Source organism: Rhinoraja longicauda, chromosome 29 (assembly GCF_053455715.1).
Source record: "Rhinoraja longicauda isolate Sanriku21f chromosome 29, sRhiLon1.1, whole genome shotgun sequence".
Taxonomy (NCBI): Eukaryota; Metazoa; Chordata; class Chondrichthyes; order Rajiformes; family Arhynchobatidae; genus Rhinoraja; species Rhinoraja longicauda.
In genome coordinates, this window is record NC_135981.1 from 2,308,939 (window position 1) to 2,328,036 (window position 19,098).

Genomic DNA, 19,098 nt, shown 5'->3' on the forward strand with positions numbered 1-19,098 from the left:
CAGGGGGTATGGGGAGAAGGCAGGAATGGGGTACTGATTGAGAATGATCAGCCATGATCACATTGAATGGCGGTGCTGGCTCGAAGGGCTGAATGGCCTCCTCCTGCACCTATTGTCTATTGTCTATCAAATTGTCTTATTATTCTGCAGGCTGCCCAAGGCCTAGCCTAGCCTGTTGCCAATTATCAGCTCTCATATTTCCATTCCTACTCTGGACTTGGTTTCACTCCAGGGACAAACTCCCCCATAACGATGTCATTAAGTCCCAGTGGGGAATGGGGAGCAGAGGCTGCCGGGTGTTGTAGTCCGCCCGGCCTGGGTCTGCGCAGGCTCTGTGGGCGAGAGGCCGACTTGGGGACTACAGCCCCCAGCGTGCCTTGCGGCAACAAGCCCGGCAGGTGGGTTTGTGACGCACTCGGCATTGGCTACACCGGGAAACTTTCTGATGACTTGAAGCATAACCTGGGCCAGCGCAGAAAAGTTGGTATCTTATTTGTTTCCCCCCCCCCCACCCTCCTCCATCTCCTTTTAATCCTTTATTTCTGTTATTGTCCTATGTGGCTGCGTATTAAAAAAATTGTGCTTTCACTTTCAGTTCTAATCCTGGTGAGTCAGGTCCGTCCTTTCACACGTCTCAACTCGGTAAGGTTGGAGTTGCTGCACTCTCTGTTCAATGTCCTTCACTCGTGTTTGATGCGGTTAATGGTCATGGCATTGGGGGAGAGAGGGAGGGAGAGAGGGAGGGAAGGGGGGAGAGGGAGGGAAGGGGGAGGGGAAGGGGGAGAGGGAGGGGGAGAGGGGAGAGAGGAGGGGGGGAGAGAGAAGAGGGGGGGAAGGGGAAAGAGAGAAGAGGGAGGGATGGGGAGAGGGAGGAAATGGGGGAGAGGAAGGGGAGGGAGGGAAGGGAAGGGGGAGAGAATGGAAGGGAGAGAGAGAGAGAGGGAAGGGGGGAGGGGTGAGAGAGGGAGGGAGAGGGAGGGAAGGGGAGAGAGAGAAGGTGGAGAAGAATGGGGGAGGAGGGAAGGATTTGGGTCCCTTCCACAAATCCGTTCATTGGAGTTACCAGGGGTGTGGTAACTGGAGATTGGGGATGAAGATTGGAGATGGCATTGGGTGGTGCCCCCAAGAAATTGGGGTGGGAGAGACTGGAGATTGGGAGGAAAAGACTGGAGGAGGTGATTGGAGTGGGGGGAAGGGGTGATTAGAGATGGTTGGGAGGAGTGGTGACTAAAGATGCGGGTTAGTGGGAGACTGGACATTGGGGGGGGGGCGCTGTAGATGGGAGTGGGTGGGTGGTGAATGGTGGGGAAGGGGGTGAGTAGAGATGGGGAGGGAGAGGTGACTGGAGATGCAGGGCTTTCCAGATGTTGAAGTGACTGGAGTTCACCATTTATTGCTAACGATAAGAAAATTAAAAGGCCTGGTGGATTGCTGCATTTGGAATTTCTTTGTACCTGAATGTAGAACACAGAAGGAGCAAGCCCACGATGCCTTTGTCAAACACAATGCCAAGATAGGCTAGTTTAGATTAGTTTATCATTGTCATGTGCATTGAGGTACAGTGAAAAGCTGTTTGATGCGTGCTATCCAGTCAGCAAAAAAAACGATACATGATTATAATCAAGCTGTCCACAGTGTACAGATACAGGATAAAGATTATAATGTTTAGTGCAAGATAAAGTCCTGTAAAGTCTGATTAAAGATATGTAGAAAGGAACTGCAGATGCTGGTTTGCACTGATAGACACAAAATGCCGGAGTAACTCAGCGGGACAGGCAGCATATCTGGCGAGAAGGAATGGGTGATGTTTCAGGTTGAGACCCTTCTTCGGACTCTATCTAATTCTGTCTATCTGATTAGAGATGTTCATAGGTCTCCAATGAGGTAGATGGGAGGCAAGGACCACTCCCTAGTTGGTGACAGGGCAGTTAGTTCATGGATGTTATCAATCTAATATTCAGTTCATGGGAAGGATCAATGTGCTAAATGTCTCTGGGCTTGGATTGTCCCCTCTCCCCCCTCCCCCCAACACTCAGTAAGCAAACCCTTGGTTTTGGCAATAATATCACTGACTACAGAAAAAATGATTTACTAGTTCTATTATTTCCAATTTGTATTAAATTGACGGCTCCCTGGATTTCTGACATTAAAATAACATGTGGTGTGCAGGTTTTGTGAAGCACTGTGTATAAATATCAAAGACATGTGTATTACAGGTGCTATGGGATATCTGCTCGTCAGTGCGTGTTGGAGAGAACACAATAGTTCACGTCCATCTGGGGATTTCTGCTATTTGATTGAATTCTCTGCATAAACTCGTAACACCCTTTATTCCTCTCGCCATCTTGACATATGGGGAAAAACAAATATGGGGAACCAACTTTTTTTATTCAGTTGTTTCCGAGACACAACTGAAATTCATTCTGGTGTTTAAAAAAAAATATTTTCCCAATATGCCAGTTGCCTTGGAGACCCCTGGATATGGTCTTCATCTCTGTAGTGATACAAAATAGTATCCACACTGCAAAGATAGTCCATTGCTTGCGGAGCACTTTTTGGATAAGGATAAGGCAGATGCTACATGACAGGATGTTTTTTCTTGTGCACACAAGGAACTGCAAGCACTGGTTTACCAAAAACGAGACAAAGTGCTGGATTAACTCAACGGGTCAGGCAGCATCTCTGAAGAACACGGATAGGTGACGTTACAGGTCTGAAGAAGGGTCCTTAAACTTTAGAGAGATATACAATGTGGAAACAGGCCCTTCAGCCCACTGTGTCCATGCCAATCACCCCCGTTCACTATGCGACTCACTAGTTACAATTTTATCAAAGCCAATTAACCTACAAACCTGCACGTCTTTGGAGTGTGGGAGGAAACCAGAGCGCTGGAGAAAACCCACGCGGTCACAGCGAGAACGTGCAGACTCTGCACAGACAGCACCCGTAGTCAGGATCAAACCCGGGCCTCTGGCGCTTTACAGCAGCAACTCTACTGCTGTACCACCATGCCTCCCTGATCCAAAACATCACCTATCCATGGTATCTCGTGATGCTGCCTGACCTGAGGAGTTATTCTCCGAGCACTTTCTGTCTTTTTAAGGTGTTTTTCTTTTTTCTGAACTCGAATTCTCAAAGAGTCGGTGGTGTTTTTCGGTTTACTAAATGCAATTTATTTCTGTGTGTTGTCAGACCACTCACAATGAACGAAGATCTAGAACATGACATCGCGACAATGTATTCCAGCACCTTTGCCCAGGTTATCTTCGTCAATGTGGAAAAACTGTACATGACCGACATTCCAGTAAAATGCAACTACACTCTGACATCCAAGATCGCAGCCCACAAGAAGGATTGGATTGGAATTTTCAAGGTAGGAATTTTTTTTCCGAATGCATGTTGGAGTGAGGTGTGACAAAAAGGAACAGTGTCACAGTATGCATGCTCATGGTTTACTTCAGAGACACAGCGCGGGAACAGGCCCGCACCGACCAGCGATCCCCGCACATTAACACTATCCTACACACACCAGGGACAATTTACATTCATACCAAGCCAATTAACTTACAAACCTGTACATCTTTGGGGTGTGGGAGGAAACCGAAGATCTTGGAGAAAACCCATGCAGGACAAGGGGAGAAGGTACAAACTCCGTACAGATAAGCACCCGTGATCAAGATCGAACCCGGGACTGGGTAACTGGCGCTGTAAGGCAGCAACTCTGCCGCTGTGCCACCGTGGCGTGCCGCCCATTGTTTTTTACTTATTAATGAAAAGAAAACGGGCGTAGATGTGACCAGAGGGAGAACATGCAAACTCCACACTGACAGCAGTGGAGGTCAGGATCGTACACTGGGTCTCTGATGTTGTGAGGCCACTCCTCCACCAGCTGGGTTTGTTGTCTTTCCTGGCATCCAGCATCATCAAAGACCCATAACACCCTGGCCACACTCTCATTTCACTCCTACCACCAGCATGAAGGCATAGAAGACTGAAAACCGTGAACTCCAGGCTCATGAATAGCTTCTTCCCAACAACTGTTGATTAATTTTGGCATTTTCCTTTTTAATTTCAAATATCTGGCATTTCCAGTATTTCATAAGTTCATTAGTCGTCGGAACAGAATTAGCCCATTTGGACCATCAAGTCTACTCCAAAACTCAATCATGTCTGATCTCTCTTTCCCTCATAACCCCATTCTCCTGCCTTATCCTCATAACCCCTGACACCTGTACTAATCAAGAATCTATCCATCTCCACCTTAAAAATATCATTTGATGGCTTCCACCGCCTTCTGGGGCAATGAATTCCGCAGATTCACCACCCCCTGACTAAATAAATATCTCCTATCTACGGGTACACTCTTTTATTCTGAGCCTTTGGCCCCAGACACTCCCACTAGTGGAAACATCCTCCCCACATCCATTCTGTCCAGGCCTTTCAGTATTCGGGAAGTTTCAATGAGGTCCCAACCTCATCCTTCTAAACTCCAACGAGTACAGGCCCAGTGCCGTCAGACGCTGATCATATGTTAACCCAATCATCCCTGGAATCATTCTCGTGAACCTCCTCTGCACCCTCAACGTCAGCACATCCTTCCTCAGATGTGGAGCCCAAAACTGCTCGCAATAGTCCAAGTGTTTTGCTTTTGTGTCATAGAAACATAGAAAATAGGTGCAGGAGTAGGCCATTCGGCCCTTCGAGCCTGCACCGCCATTCAATATGATCATGGCTGATCATCCAACTCAGTATCCCGTACCTGCCTTCTCTCCATACCCCCTGATCCCTTTAGCCACAAGGGCCACATCTAACTCCCTCTTAAATATAGCCAATGAACTGGCCTCAACTAACTTCTGTGGCAGAGAATTCCACAGATTCACCACTCTGTGTGAAAAAAAACTTTCTCATCTCGGTCCTAAAAGACTTCCCCCTTATCCTTAAACTGTGACCCCTTGTTCTGGACTTCCCCAACATCGGGAACAATCTTCCTGCATCTAGCCTGTCCAACCCCTTAAGAATTTTGTACGTTTCTATAAGATCCCCCCTCAATCTTCTAAATCCCAGCGTGTAATTTCTAGAAGTGTTGTGTTTTGGATGAGCCACTGCACTGACCTTCTAGGTTTGTAACATGAGATGGGTAGCAGTCAATGTGTACACAGGCACCTCCTGTACACAACAATGTGATCACCACTGAACAAAGTCTGTTTGTGCTGGACAATCAACGACTCGGTGACCTTTCTGCTTGCCATTTCTGTCCTGAACCTTCTGAGTTGGCAATAAAAATATCCTTGCTTGGTGCCGTGGTAAAGTTTCTGCCTTATTGCGCCGGAGACCCGGGTTCGATCCTGACCACCGGTGCCGTCTGTACAGAGTTTGTACGTTCTCCCCGTGACCCGCGTAGGTTTTCTCCGGGTGCTCCGGTTTCCTCCCACACTCCAAAGACTCACAGGTTTAGAGGTTATTTGGCTTCGGTAAAATTGTAAATTGTTCCCAGTGTGTAGGATGATGTTCGTGTACGGGAATGCTGGTCGGCACGGACTCGGTCTGTTTACGCGCCGTATCTCTAAACTAAACTAGACTTATTCAATCTTTTTTGACTTTGAGAATAAACTTTCCACCGATGCGTTTCCACAGCTGTTTGGTGAGGTCGGTTTATTGTTGTTTATTTTCCTTTGCGTGTAGGTTGGTTGGAGCACAGCCCGAGATTACCACACTTTTGTTTGGGCTCCTCTGCCAAAGGGGGACGGTCATGTCGAGCGGCAACAACAAGTGACGTTTGAGGGTAAGAACTTTCAAAGTCTCCAATCTCGCCAGCGTGCAGTCTTGCCTCATTGTTACAGACCTCTTTACAATGGATAGTGGCGATAACAGAACATTTTCACAGTCATGGTAGATGCCTGGAACATGCTGCCAGAGGTGGTGGTGGCGGCAGATATGATAGTGACATTGTAGAGGGATTTACACAGGCACATGGATATGCAGGGGATGGAAGTATATGGATGGACTGCAAGCAGCGGTGACTGGTGTAGGAAGGAACTAAAACAAAAAGCTGGAGTAAAGATGAGGAAAACCTTTTTCACCCAGAGAGTTGTGAATCTGTGAAATTCCCCCCCCCCCCCCCCCCCCACCCCTCAGAAGGCAGTGGAGGCTAATTCACTGGATGTATTCAAGAGAGAGCTAGATTTAGCTCTTAGGGCTAAGGGAATTGAGAGATTTGGGGAAAAAAGCAGGAATGGGGTACTGATTTTTGATGATCAGCCATGATCATATAGAATGGTGGTGCTGGCTCGAAGGGCCAAATGGCCTCCTCCTGCATCTGTTTTTCTATGTTTCTAACTCAGCAGGACAGGCAGCGTCTCTGGAGAGGTGACGTTTCAGGTTGAGACCCTTCTTCGGGCAGCGGAATTTAGTTCAACTTAGCATCATGCTTGTCACTGACTCTTTAAGAACACAGGCTGCTGGTTACACTGCGGGAGGCCATTGACATTGACAAGCGATTACTTAGATCGACGCTAGTGCAATGAGGAAAACCTTTTTCACCCAGAGAGTTGTGAATCTGTGGAATTCTCCCCCCCCCCCCCCGGATAATCAGTCATATCAAGGATTATCTGTATTGGCCAAAAGGGAGCCTCATGTTGCACATGGTGGAGATCTTAGTTCATGTTAATTACTCATTCTGTGAATGCAGGTGATGTTGGTGAGGCTGGAACTTATCACTGACAATGTGAGGCTGGTTGTAGTTATAAATTGAGTGGTTAGTTTGGCTATTCTGGAAGACGGGTAAAGTTATGGCTGGTAAAGCCCAGAGATGAGGCCTGTCCCGCTGAGTTACTCCAGCATTTTGTGTCTATCGAAAGTCAATAGACAATAGGTGCAGGAGGAGGCCATTTTGGCCCTTCGAGCCAGCACCACCATCCAATGTGATCATGGCTGATCATTCTCAATCAGTACCCCGTTCCTGCCTTTTCCCCATTGCCTTAGAGGGAGTACAGAGCAGGTTCACCAGATTGATCCCTGGGATGGCGGGACTTTCATATGAAGAAAGACTGGATAGACTAGGCTTGTACTCGCTGGAATTTAGAAGACTGAGGGGGGATCTTTTAGAAACATATAAAATTCTTAAGGGGTTGGAGAGGCTAGATGCGGGAAGATTGTTCCCGATGTTGGGGGAGTCCAGAACCAGGGGTCACAGCTTAAGGATAAGGGGGAAGTCTTTTAGGACCGAGATGAGAAAACATTTCTTCACACAGAGAGTGGTGAGTCTGTGGAATTCTTTGCCACAGAAGGTACTTGAGGCCAGTTCATTGGCTATATTCAAGAGGGAGTTAGATGTGGCCCTTGTGGCTAAAGGGATCAGGGGGTATGGAGAGAAGGCAGGTACAGGTTACTGAGCTGGATGATCAGCCATGATCATATTGAATGGCGGTGCAGGCTCGAAGGGCCGAAGGGCTTACTCCTGCACCTAGTTTCTATGTTTCTATACCCCCTGACTCCGCTATTGTTAAGAGCTCTATCTAGCTCTCTCTTGAATGCATTCAGAGAAATGGCCTCCACTGCCTTCTGAGGCAGTGAATTCCACAGATTTACAACTCTCTGACTGAAAAAGTTTTTCCTCATCTCCGTTCTAAATGGCCTACCCCTTATTCTTAAACTGTGGCCCCTGGTTCTGGGCTCCACGCACCAGACTGGATAACAAAGCTAATGTTCTTCACACGGAGAGGATAATGAAGTGGGTCCTTTTTTTAACAGCTGCACATTCACGGTTGCCCACAATAGATTTTGATTTCCATGTATCTGAAAATGAATTTTCAATCTCTCCATGGTGCAACTTAAATACACTTTTTGATTATCAATATAAACAGTATAAACAACTTTTCACATGATTGTAGAAACAAAAAACTGCAGATGCTGGTTATTACAAAAAGTGCTGGAATAACTCAGCAGGGCAGGGAGCATTTCTGGAGTACATGAATAGGTGACATTTCGGGTCGAGACCCTTCTTCACAAGTCTTATGTTTTGCACTACCTGATGTGCTCATGGAAAGTATGTTTTGCCTGGAAAGCATGCAAAACAAAGTTACCGACTGTACCACAGTCATGTGACAACACTAAACCATTGCAAGATCAACTTTGACCAATACTTTATCAATAGTCATGCAAAGGTACAATATTCTTGAATTGAAAAAATAATGCAATGAGTACTTTAGTTGCAAAGTAAAAGGGTAGAAATGTCAAAGGCCAGAGGGCATAGCTTTAAGGTGAGGGGGAGAAGTTTAAAGAAGATCTGTAGGGCACGTTTTTTACACAGAGGGTGGTGGGTGGGTGCTGTCAGTGGTGGTGATGGCAGTCGGTACTAGAGTGGCATTTTAGATGCTTTTAGGCACATGGATATGGATTGCCTGCAGGCTGTGGAGATTAGACTCAAAAAGCTGGAGTAACTCAGCCGGCCAGGCAGCATCTGTGGATGGAAGGAATGGGTGACATTTTGGGTCGAGAGCCTTCTTCAGACGGCAGTGGAGACTAGTTTAACTTGGCATCATGGTTATCACGGACATTGGGGGCAGAAGCGTCTGTTCCCGTACAGTATGTAAACATGATCATGATGAGGGTTTCGTCTGTACCTTTGTTTTGAAGATTATTCAGTCAGAGAGTTGTGAATCTGTGGAATTCTCTGCCTCAGAAGGCAGTGGAGGCCAATTCTCTGAATGCATTCAAGAGAGAGCTAGATAGAGCTCTTAAGGATAGCGGTCAGGTGGTATGGGGAGAAGGCAGGAACGGGGTACTGATTGAGAATGATCAGCCATGATCACATTGAATGGTGGTGCTGGCTCGAAGGGCCGAATGGCCTACTCCTGCACCTATTGTCTATTATAATGCTTCTTGTGATGGAAACCATTAACCAATAAAGCTAATCATGCAAACGTGTGGGGTTTTTTTCCAGCTTATTATCTTCCAAAGGATGAAAATGACTTCTACCAGTTTTGCTACGTCACACAGAGGGGGGAGGTCCGTGGGGCCAGCACTCCGTTTGGGTTCCGGGTTATGAGCCACAACACACCTGAACGGCTGGAAAGTGATTCCGCTCAAGAGATGCTCATCATCACGACACAAGTGAGCTTTTTCTTTTAAAACACACTCCTTTTCTCAGTCATCTGAGTGGGCTCAGTGGTGCGGCGGGTGGAGCCGCTGCCTCACAGCGCCAGAGGTCCGGGTTTGGTTCCGAATAGTGAAAGGGCTGTGTCGAGTAGATGTGGAGAGGATCTTTCCACTAGTGGGAGAGTCTAGGACCAGAGGTCACAGCCTCAGAATTAAAGGACGTTCATTTAGGAAGGAGATGAAAAGACATTTCTTTAATCAGAGGGCGGTGAATCTGTGGAATTCATCACCACAGCCTGCAGAGGCCAAGTCAATGGATATTTCTACTGCAGAGGTAGATTCTTGATTAGTACGGATGTTGGGTTATGGGGAGAAGGCAGGAAAATGGGGTTAAAAGGGGAAGATGGATCAGCCATGATTGAATGGTGGAGTAGACTTGATGGGCCGAATGGCCTAATTCTGCTCCTGTCCCTTATGAACATAATTCTGACCTCTGATTCTGACTGTGTGGGGTTTGCATGTTTTCTTTGTGGCCCCCCAATTTCATATCTACATAGATACCTAGACAATAGGTGCAGGAGTAGGCCAGGCCAGGAAGGCCCTGCAGAGAGTAGTGTGTTCGGCAGAACGCACCATGGGAACTACACTCGCCCCCCTGCAGGACCTATACATCAGGAGGTGCAGATCCAGAGCCAGCAACATTATGGGGGACCCCTACCACCCCAGTAACGGACTGTTCCAGCTGCTACGGTCAGGCAAACGCCTCCGCTGTCACGCTGTGAAAACAGAGAGGATGAGACGGAGTTTCTTCCCACAGGCCATCAGGACTGTTAACTATTATAACTCCAGGGACTATATTTTCTTTTCTGTATTATTTTTAATTTATATGCTGTAATTGTAACTTTTTTTTTGCACAATCCGCAGGCATTGCCACTTTCATTTCACTGCACATCGCGTATGTGTACGTGACAAATAAACTTGACTTGACTTGAGATTTGGCCCTTCGAGCCAGCACTGCCATTCAATGCAATCATGGCTGATCATCCACAATCGTGTCCCCGTTCCTGCCTTCTCCCCATACCCCTTGATTCTGCTAACCCTAAGAGCTCTTTCCTCCTACATCTTTAAGACTAACAGAATTGTAGGCTAATTGGCCTCTGTAAAACTACCCCTAGAATCTGGGAGTGGATGAGAAAATGAGATGACATAGAACTCGTGTGAACGGGAGATCGATGCTCAGCGTGGGTTCTCTTTCAAAGTCATGCACACTGTCACATTGCTGTTTATCTGACATGTAAATCATTAGGTCAATTCCTACAATTTCTAGGGTTTACTTCATCATTGTGTGTAATTATTTGAATAGGGCCTAAAAGGTGGGACCAAACCCTGGCCACTTGTGTACTGTCCCAGTGTGCTATTCCGATACACGTTTACTTAATCTAAGATTGTGCTTCTGTATAGTAATACTTTTACTGAACTATATGCAAGAAAAATAATTTCACTCTATCCTAACATTTCAGGTCGGTACCTTTCTCTAGGCCGAAAGTCTTAACCCAAAACGTTGCCTCTCTGTCCTCCAGAGATATTGCTTGACCCACAGTGCGACTCCAGCACCTTTTAGATTTAGATTTAGAGATACAGCGCGGAAACAGGCCCTTCGGCCCACCGAGTCCGTGCCGCCCAGCGATCCCCGCACATCAACACTACCCTATACACACAAGGGACAATTTTTATTTTTTTTTACATTTACCCAGTCAATTAACCTACAAACCTGTACGTCTTTGGAGTATGGGAGGAAACCGAAGATCTCGGAGAAAACCCACGCAGGTCACGGGGAGAACGTACAAACTCCGTACAGACGGCGCCCGTAGTCAGGATCGAACCTGAGTCTCCGGCGCTGCATTCGCTGTAAGGCAGCAACTCTACCGCTGCGCCACCATGCCGCCCTTTGTTCTCCACGCAAGATTCCAGCATGTGAAGTTCCTTGCCTTTACAAAAAGACAGGACAGGGTTAAAAATAGCATCTTCTTTGAAACAAAATGGATTGTCTTTGACTTTCATAATGCATAGAACCATTGAAGGGCAGAACAGTGGTGCAGAGGTAGAGTTGCTACCATAGACCTGGGTTCGATCCTGACTACGGGTGCTGTGTGTTTGGAGTTTGTCCGTTCTCCCCATGACCTGCGTGTGTTTTCTCCAGGTGCACTGGTTTCCTCCCACACTCCAAAGACCTGCAGATTTGTAGGCTAATTAGCTTTGGTAAAATTGTAATTGTCCCAAGTGTGTGCAGGATAATGTTCGCGTGCGGGGATCGCTGGTCGGCGTGGACTCGGTGGGCCGAAGGGCCTGTTTCCGCGCTGTATCTCTAAGCTAAATTAAATGTATTTCAGTGGAATTGTGGCCGGTAATCTAATTGGTATCTGGAGTTGGATGTGACAGTCCTGAATAACTCCAGAGTCAATGAACTGTGAAATGCCAGTGGTCATGCTTCCCCTGCCTCTTGCTACGATTAAAGTCGTATTACTCCTCGGGTTGATTTCGATATCGTTCATCTTTTCACAAGTCTCCTGGCAAGCACTGCTGAAGTTTGCAGGGTGGGTTTTAAGAGGCAGGGATTTATATTTTGACATTCTCCAAAAGTTAGGTGAGACTGCAGGGCTTCTCGGTGTGAATGTTGGCTGCGGTTACACTTTTTATCTAGGAATCTAAGTTGCGAATGTTTTAAATCAGTAATGCTCATAAAAGTGAGCCGTGGTCTGCTTTTCCTTTATCTGTGACCCTGAGTATGTGTTCTACTGCCAGATGTCATCAGGCAGTCCTTTCACCGGCCGGCCAGCACTCTGCGGAATGCTGACAGTGCTCTTCCTCACCGCCTTTTTTTCTTGCTCCAATAAAAAAAAAAGACCTGGGAATGCTGGAATGTTCTTGGGGGGACGGGACGGGACGTTCTTATCTCCAATTTCCATACTGCAAGTTAAACAGCCCCTTTAAAATGGGATGAAATGGAGCTGTGAGTCTAGCCCACCCCTGAGAGTAAAGCTGAGTTCACTTTGCAACGGACACGGTGGAGCAGCGTTAGATTTGCTGCCTCACAGACCCGGGTTCCATCCTGACTGCGGGACCCGCTGAGTTCCTCCAGCACTTTGTGATTTGCTCGAGACCCCACCATCAGCGGTCTCTTGCGTCTCCATTTCTATCTGTATCAACCAGCAATGAAAACCCAGTGGAGGAGTAACTCAGTGGGTCTGGAGAACAAGGATAGGTGGTTTCCGAATAAGACCCTTCTTACATAGAAAATAGGTGCAGGAAGAGGCCTTTTAGCCCTTTGAGCCAGCACCGCCATTAATTGTGATCACGGCTGATCATCCACAATCAGTAACCTGTGCCTGCCTTCTCCCCATATCCCTTGATTCCGCTAGCCCCCAGAGCTCTATCTAACTCTATTAAATTCATCCAGTGAATTGGCTTCCACTGCCTTCTGTGGCAGAGAATTCCACAAATTCACAACTCTCTGGGTGAAAAAGTTTCTTCTCACTTCAGTTTTAAATGGCCTCCCCATTATTGTTAGACTGTGGCCCCTGGTTCTGGACTTGCCCAACGTTGGGAACATCTTTCCTGCACCTAGCTTGTCCAGTCCTTTTATAATTGTATATTTCTCCATAAGATCCCCTCTCATCCTTCTAAACTCCAGTGAATACAAGCCCAGACTCTTCTTCAGACTCTTGACTGAACATCCTCCATCTATGTGTAGGAACATAACTGCAAATGCTGGTTCAAATCGAAGGTAGACACAAAATGCTGGAGTAACTCAGCAGGTCAGGCAGCATCTCAGGAGAGAAGGAATGGGTGACATTTTGGGTCGAGACCCTTCTTCAGACTACGTTCTCCAGAGATGCTGCCTGACCCGCTGAGTTACTCCAGCAATTTGTGTATGTTTATTTTGTTAACCAGCATCCTTATTTCTACAATGAATTGGTTGAATAAGGAACTAAGTGCTGTGTTTAGGGTGGAGATTAATTTGTAGATTCCTTGGTGGATTTTCATACCTGTCCTCCAAATCTGCTCCCAATTACGGATGTTTAAATAATCCAAACACATCGGCTTAAAGCCATCTGTATTAAATGTACTGTCCGTGGCTCCAGTTGTAGGTTGACTTGCTTGTAAGAGTTGATGAAGTCTTATTTATAATCTCAAGACTGTATCCGTTTGACCCAGGAAGTCCATGTTGGCTGGCAACTCGGTCCTCTGAAATGTACCACCGTATTCTGCATAGAAAAAAACTGCAGATGCTGGTTTTAACCGAAGGTAGACACAAAATGCTGGAGGAACTCAGCGGATCAGTTAGCATCTTGGGAGAGAAGGAACGGGTGACGTTTCGGGTCGAGACACACTCCTCTCCCGAGATGATGCCTGGCCCGCTGAGTTACTCCAGCATCTTGTGTCCACGCTGTTTCCTCTCAGTTTGCACCATCTGTTGTGGTCGTGTACAAATGTTTTTGATTGTAGCAGTGGCTGATCGCTTTTACCTGGCGAGCAAGCAAAACAAAAAGTGTTTAATTGCATCTCGGTACCAGGCAACAATGAACGGACAGAGTCACCTGGCTCGCACATACATCTACTCCCCCTTTGCCTCGCTGCTGCCCCACACCTTGGTGAACGGTGCAAACTTCTTGCATGCAGCACCTGAGGTTGGGTCCCTCAAGCTGTGGAGCATCCATGTTGCTCAGGAAGGAACTCTAGATGCTGCTTTACACCAAAGGTAGACAAAATGCTGGAGTAACTCAGCAGGTCGGGCAGCATAGAAACATAGAAAAATAGAAAATAGGTGCAGGAGGAGGCCATTTGGCCCTTCGAGCCTACACCGCCATTCATTGTGATCATGGCTGATCATCCACCATCAGTAACCTGCGCCTGCCTTCTCCCCATACCCCTTGATTCCACTAGCCCCTTGAGCTCTATCTAACTCTCTTTTAAATTCATCCAGTGAATTGGCCTCCACTGACTTCTGTGGCAGGGAATTCCACAAATTCACAACTCTCTGGGTGTGATCTCTGGAGAGGAGTAGTAGATGACTACTTTAAGAATAAGGGGTCGGCCATTTAGAACAGAGATGAGGAAAAACTTTTTCACTCAGAGAGTTGTAAATCTGTGGAATTCTCTGCCTCAGAAGGCAGTGGAGGCCAATTCTCTGAATGCATTCAAGAGAGAGCTAGATAGAGCTCTTAAGGATAGTGGAGTCAGGGGGTATGGGGAGAAGGCAGGAACGGGGTACTGATTGAGAATGATCAGCCATGATCACATTGAATGGTGGTGCTGGCTCGAAGGGCCGAATGGCCTCCTCCTGCACCTATTGTCTATGACGTGAAGAAAGGTCTCGACCCGAAACGTCACCAATTCCTTTTCTCCAGAGGTGCTGCCTGACCCACTGAGCAGCAATGCTGACTGCTGCCCCACCACACCAACAATGACTCTTTATTCTCACACGTCCCTAGGCACTGAACTTTGTTATTTGTGCGTACAGAACGCAAAGAGTCGCCATTTATGTGGGGCCGACAAAGTTACAAAAGTAAACAGACTCCCGATGGTCCCTCGATGTTCTCACGGGCTCTTTCCCACCCCGCCCCGCCAGGTCCCTCTTTCACCTCGGCGGCCCTCCGTCCCGTGGGTCCCTCTTTGTTCTCGACCACATTCCTCCCCCGCTCCCGCCAGATCTCACTTTGTTCATCGGCGAAACCAAGCGCAGGCTCGGCGATCCCTTCGCTGAACACCTGCGCTCGGTCCGCATTAACCAAACTGATCTCCCGGTGGCCGAGCACTTCAACTCCCCCTCCCATTCCCAGTCTGACCTTTCTGTCATGGGCCTCCTCCAGTGCCATAGTGAGACCCACCGGAAATTGGAGGAGCAGCACCTCATATTTCGCTTGGGCAGCTTGAGCCCAGTGGTATGAACATTGACTTCTCCAACTTTAGATAGTTCCTCTGTCCCTCCTGTCCCCTCCTCCTTCCCAGATCTCCCTCTATCTTCCTGTCGCCACCTATATCCTTCCTCTGTCCCGCCCCCCTGACATCAGTCTGAAGAAGGGTCTCGACCCGAAACGTCACCCATTCCTTCTCTCCCGAGATGCTGCCTGACCTGCTGAGTTACTCCAGCATCTTGTGAACAAATACCTTTGATTTGTACCAGCATCTGCAGTTATCTTCTTATACTACTTGTTCTCGGCGACCCCTTGTACGGTTCAGCAGCTAGCCATCACCCTCCTCTTCGGCCTTCGTGCCCTGGGTGGCACTTCCAGCAGCCAACCTTTGTCGGTGGTTCGATCCCCGGTCCTCCTACCGGCCCTTTGTGAAGTGTCGGCCGGCCCAATCACTGGGATGTTTGCTTGAGCAGCTCCAGTTTTGAGAGAGGATGCGAGTTGCCTCTGAAGCATCAGCCTTCTCCCCTTGTTCTCCAGTCTGCCTGACATTTTGTCTCCTATTTCCTCCTGCAACAGGAGAAACAAGAAGAAACGGAAAGAGAGAAAATTGAGCTGAACGAGAACAATCTGAAGTTAATAGAGGAAAATGCATCCTTGAAGGAAAAGATCAAAGAGCTTGAAACCCAGGCAGCGAAGGAAAAGGAGGAACATTGTACAGCGCTGGAGATAAATAAGGTACAGTCACACTCTGAATGGCTTGCTTGATTTTGCTCTCAAATATCCCTCCTGTTAATTCTGTTAAGTTAGATGTTAAGGATGTTGACAGGTCTTGAGGGCCTGAGCTATAGGGAGAGGTTGGGCAAACTAGGACTTTATTCCTTGGAGTGCAGGAGGTGAAGTGGTGATCTTACAGAGGTGTGTGTGGTCATGAGGGGAATCGATCAGGTAACTGCACACAGTCTTTGAGCCAGGATAGGGGAATCATGAACGAGAGAACGTAGGTTTAAGGTGAGAGGGGAAAAATTTAATGGGAACCTTTTTCACACAGAAGGTTATGGGTATGTGCAATGAGCTGCCAGAGGCGGTAGTTGAGGCAGGCACTATAACATTTGGACAGGTACATGCGCAGGAAAGGTTTAGAGGGATATGGGACAAACACAGGTAAATGCCACTAGCCTATGTGGGGCATCTTGGTCGTCACGGGTTAGTTGGGCTGAAGGGCATGTTTCCATGTTGTATGACTGTACCTCTACTCTAGGGTGATGGGAATGTCTCAGAGGAATAGATCCAGGCCATTTGGGAGCAAAGAAAAACAAAAATAGATGTGTGAATTCTGAAATAGGAAATATTCCTTCAAGTCAGGTAGCACCTGTGGGTAGCGTTTTGTGCTTTGTGCTATATTTCCAGGTGTTTGGCTGATGGTATGTTGGTATTCTTCTTAGTGTGGACAATGATTACTTTTGCTTTCTCTCCATCGCACGCCTCACCTCGCCCCCCCCCCCCCGACCCACTTAATTTTCTTGTGCACAACAGAAGGAGGTGACGGCACTTGAAAAGCAAACGCTGGAACAGAAGGTGAAGAGCGAGTTGGAAATGAAAGCCCAGAATGAAAAGGCAGAGCACCTGAGAAAGGATCTGACTGAGAAAGAGACTGCATGTTTCAACTTGCAGAAGGAACACAAGGTAATATAAGAAGATAACTGCAGATGCTGGTACAAATCAATTTATTCACAAAATGCTGGAGTAACTCAGCAGGTCAGGCAGCATCTCGGGAGAGAAGGAATGGGTGACGTTTCGGGTCGAGACCCTTCTTCAGACCCTTCTCCAGTCTGAAGAAGGGTCTCGACCCAAAACGTCACCCATTCCTTCTCTCCCGAGATGCTGCCTGACCTGCTGAGTTACTCCAGCATTTTGTGAATAAATCGAACACAAGGTAAACTTGGAATGTCACTCGATGCCATCTATTGCCAAGCTAATAATTTCAGACTCTCTGGAATCTACTCGCTGGCTTCAGAATTGTTCGTTAAGTTTGGTATTCCCCAAAACAGCCGCTCCTGGACTGGCGTAAGCTTGCAGTTGTGTAAAGAATTCTTTAAGCCAGCTGAGTGCACCAGTACAGTCGCACACGGCTGTTTCAGCGAGTCAGTCAGCTGTCCTCATGGATGCTCCCCTCCACCGTCTCCGCGTTGGAGCCCCTCACCGTGCTCTCCGCCCAGAAGCTTTCCCCCCACCCTATCTCCCCCCCCCCCCCCCCCCCCCCGTGCTCTCTGCCCCGGAGCTTCCCACCCCCATCTCCTCCCATGCTCCATGCTCTCCGCCCCGAAGCTTCCCCCCACCCCCATCTCCTCCCGCCCCCTCGTGCTCTCCAACCCGGAGCTTCCCCCCACCCCCATCTCCTCCCGCCCCCCCCCCCCCCCCCCCCCCCCCGTGGTCTCCGCCCCGGATCTCCCCGGTGGTCTTCACATCGAATGGGTAAATTTACTTGTGCGCTGTAGCACTTCCGTTTCTGACTTGCATGACATCTGACTTGTGCAAGGATCCGCAGAAGTCGAGGAGTGCCAGTACATCTAATTGCATGGGGGTGGCACAGCTGGTAGAGCCACCTGCTCGCATCGCTGGAGGCCCGGGCTGCGAACCTGAACTTGGGTGCTGTCTGTGTGGAGTTTGCGCGTTCTCCCTGTGACCACGTGGGTTTCCTCTGGGTGTACCGGTTTCGTACCACATCCCAAAGATGTGTGGGTTTGAAGGTTAATTGGCCTCCATGAGTTGTCCCTCTTGTGTGGGGAGTGGATGTAACATAGAACTAACGTGTGAACATGTGAACAATGGAACGCACGGACTCGGTGGGCCGAAGGGCATTTCCATGCTGTATCTCTAAACCACCATCAACCTTCCATTGCCTGTACTTATTGCCCCTGCAGTTGTGGAAGTGTCCAGCTGCCCCTTTGAGCCCCTTGTAACTGGGAAGAGTCTGTGAGGATTTAGACAGAACATTGATTTGGACAGAACATCGCTCTGTGCTCATCAGGTCCGCTTCCTTTTCTTTCTAAGAGCTTGCTGGCAAAGATGGAGACATCACAAGGCTGTCTTGAGCAACTGAAGCAGAAACACGAGAAAGCTGTGGAGAAACTGAAACAACTGCAGCAGGAAAGCAAGCGTCTCAAAGTGGAAATCAGTGCAAAGGAGACAGAGTTGACAAGGTAAAAGGGGAGGGTGTTCATTGTTCTGGCACCTTTCACTGTGTGGGGTCATCTCAAAGTAAGTGCAGACAACAAGGGGCTGTTACAATGTAGAGCGAGCTCCACACACGAAGATTGCCACTGCTTGCTTTGTCAGAAAGACACTAAATGTTGAAGTAACTCAGCGGGACAGGCAGCATCCCTGGATAGAAGGAATGGGTGACGTTTCAGGTCGAGACCCTTGTTGAGACTGGGAGTTGGGGGACTGGGAGACACCGAGATAAGGACGGGTAATGTGTGTCAGCACTAATTGAATGATAAACAGGCCAGACTGTTGGAGACTGCACCTTTGTGACTGCTTAAGAAAGCACATTCAAGCAGAGCTGTGATTCCTCATTCCCTGTTGGGTGTGCGCCTCAGAAAATTGTACTCTGGTCTCTTGAGTGAACTGCTTGTGAACCCACAAGCTTGTTGGCATCTCTGACTCACAGTCAATGCCTGTGGTAAATGTAGAACGCAAAGCGCTGGAGTAACTCAGCCGTTCAGGCAGCATCTATGGAGGACGTGGACAGAACGTTTTAGGTTGGGTCCCTCAATGGTTCCATGGGGTCAGTGAAATTCTGCTCTAAGGAGGAAAATATGCCCCTCTAATCTGGTATGATCCCTGTGTGACTCCAAGCAAATCCCAATGAGGTTTACTTTTAACTTCCTCCTCCATGCGGGACATGAGGAAGTATCGTACTTTCATACTCCCTCTCTCGCCCCCCCCCCCCCCACCCCTTGCTCTCTCCCACATCTTCCCATGGAAGACTTCATCAGAGGAATTAATCCAGACACACTATTGCTGGGATTTTCAGGTTTGGTTGAGTTTCACCTGGGTTGCTCTGTCCCAAAGTGGAATCTGATGT

At 48.0% G+C, this 19,098-nt stretch overlaps 1 protein-coding gene across 2 annotated transcripts in view; it reads left to right on the forward strand.

Annotated features, from left to right (window-relative positions):
* The first annotated feature begins 378 nt into the window (after nucleotides 1-378).
* Nucleotides 379-19,098, forward strand: part of LOC144607627 (uncharacterized) — a 52,115-nt gene continuing 33,395 nt past the window's right edge. For both annotated transcript variants that reach the window (XM_078424573.1, XM_078424572.1), the window contains exons 1-8: nucleotides 379-480; nucleotides 596-642; nucleotides 3,193-3,373; nucleotides 5,683-5,782; nucleotides 8,942-9,111; nucleotides 15,588-15,746; nucleotides 16,545-16,694; nucleotides 18,063-18,211. In XM_078424573.1, the coding sequence (XP_078280699.1) occupies nucleotides 3,203-3,373; nucleotides 5,683-5,782; nucleotides 8,942-9,111; nucleotides 15,588-15,746; nucleotides 16,545-16,694; nucleotides 18,063-18,211 (899 nt within the window). In that variant the 5' untranslated portion in view covers nucleotides 379-480; nucleotides 596-642; nucleotides 3,193-3,202. The remainder of the gene's footprint in view (nucleotides 481-595; nucleotides 643-3,192; nucleotides 3,374-5,682; nucleotides 5,783-8,941; nucleotides 9,112-15,587; nucleotides 15,747-16,544; nucleotides 16,695-18,062; nucleotides 18,212-19,098) is intronic.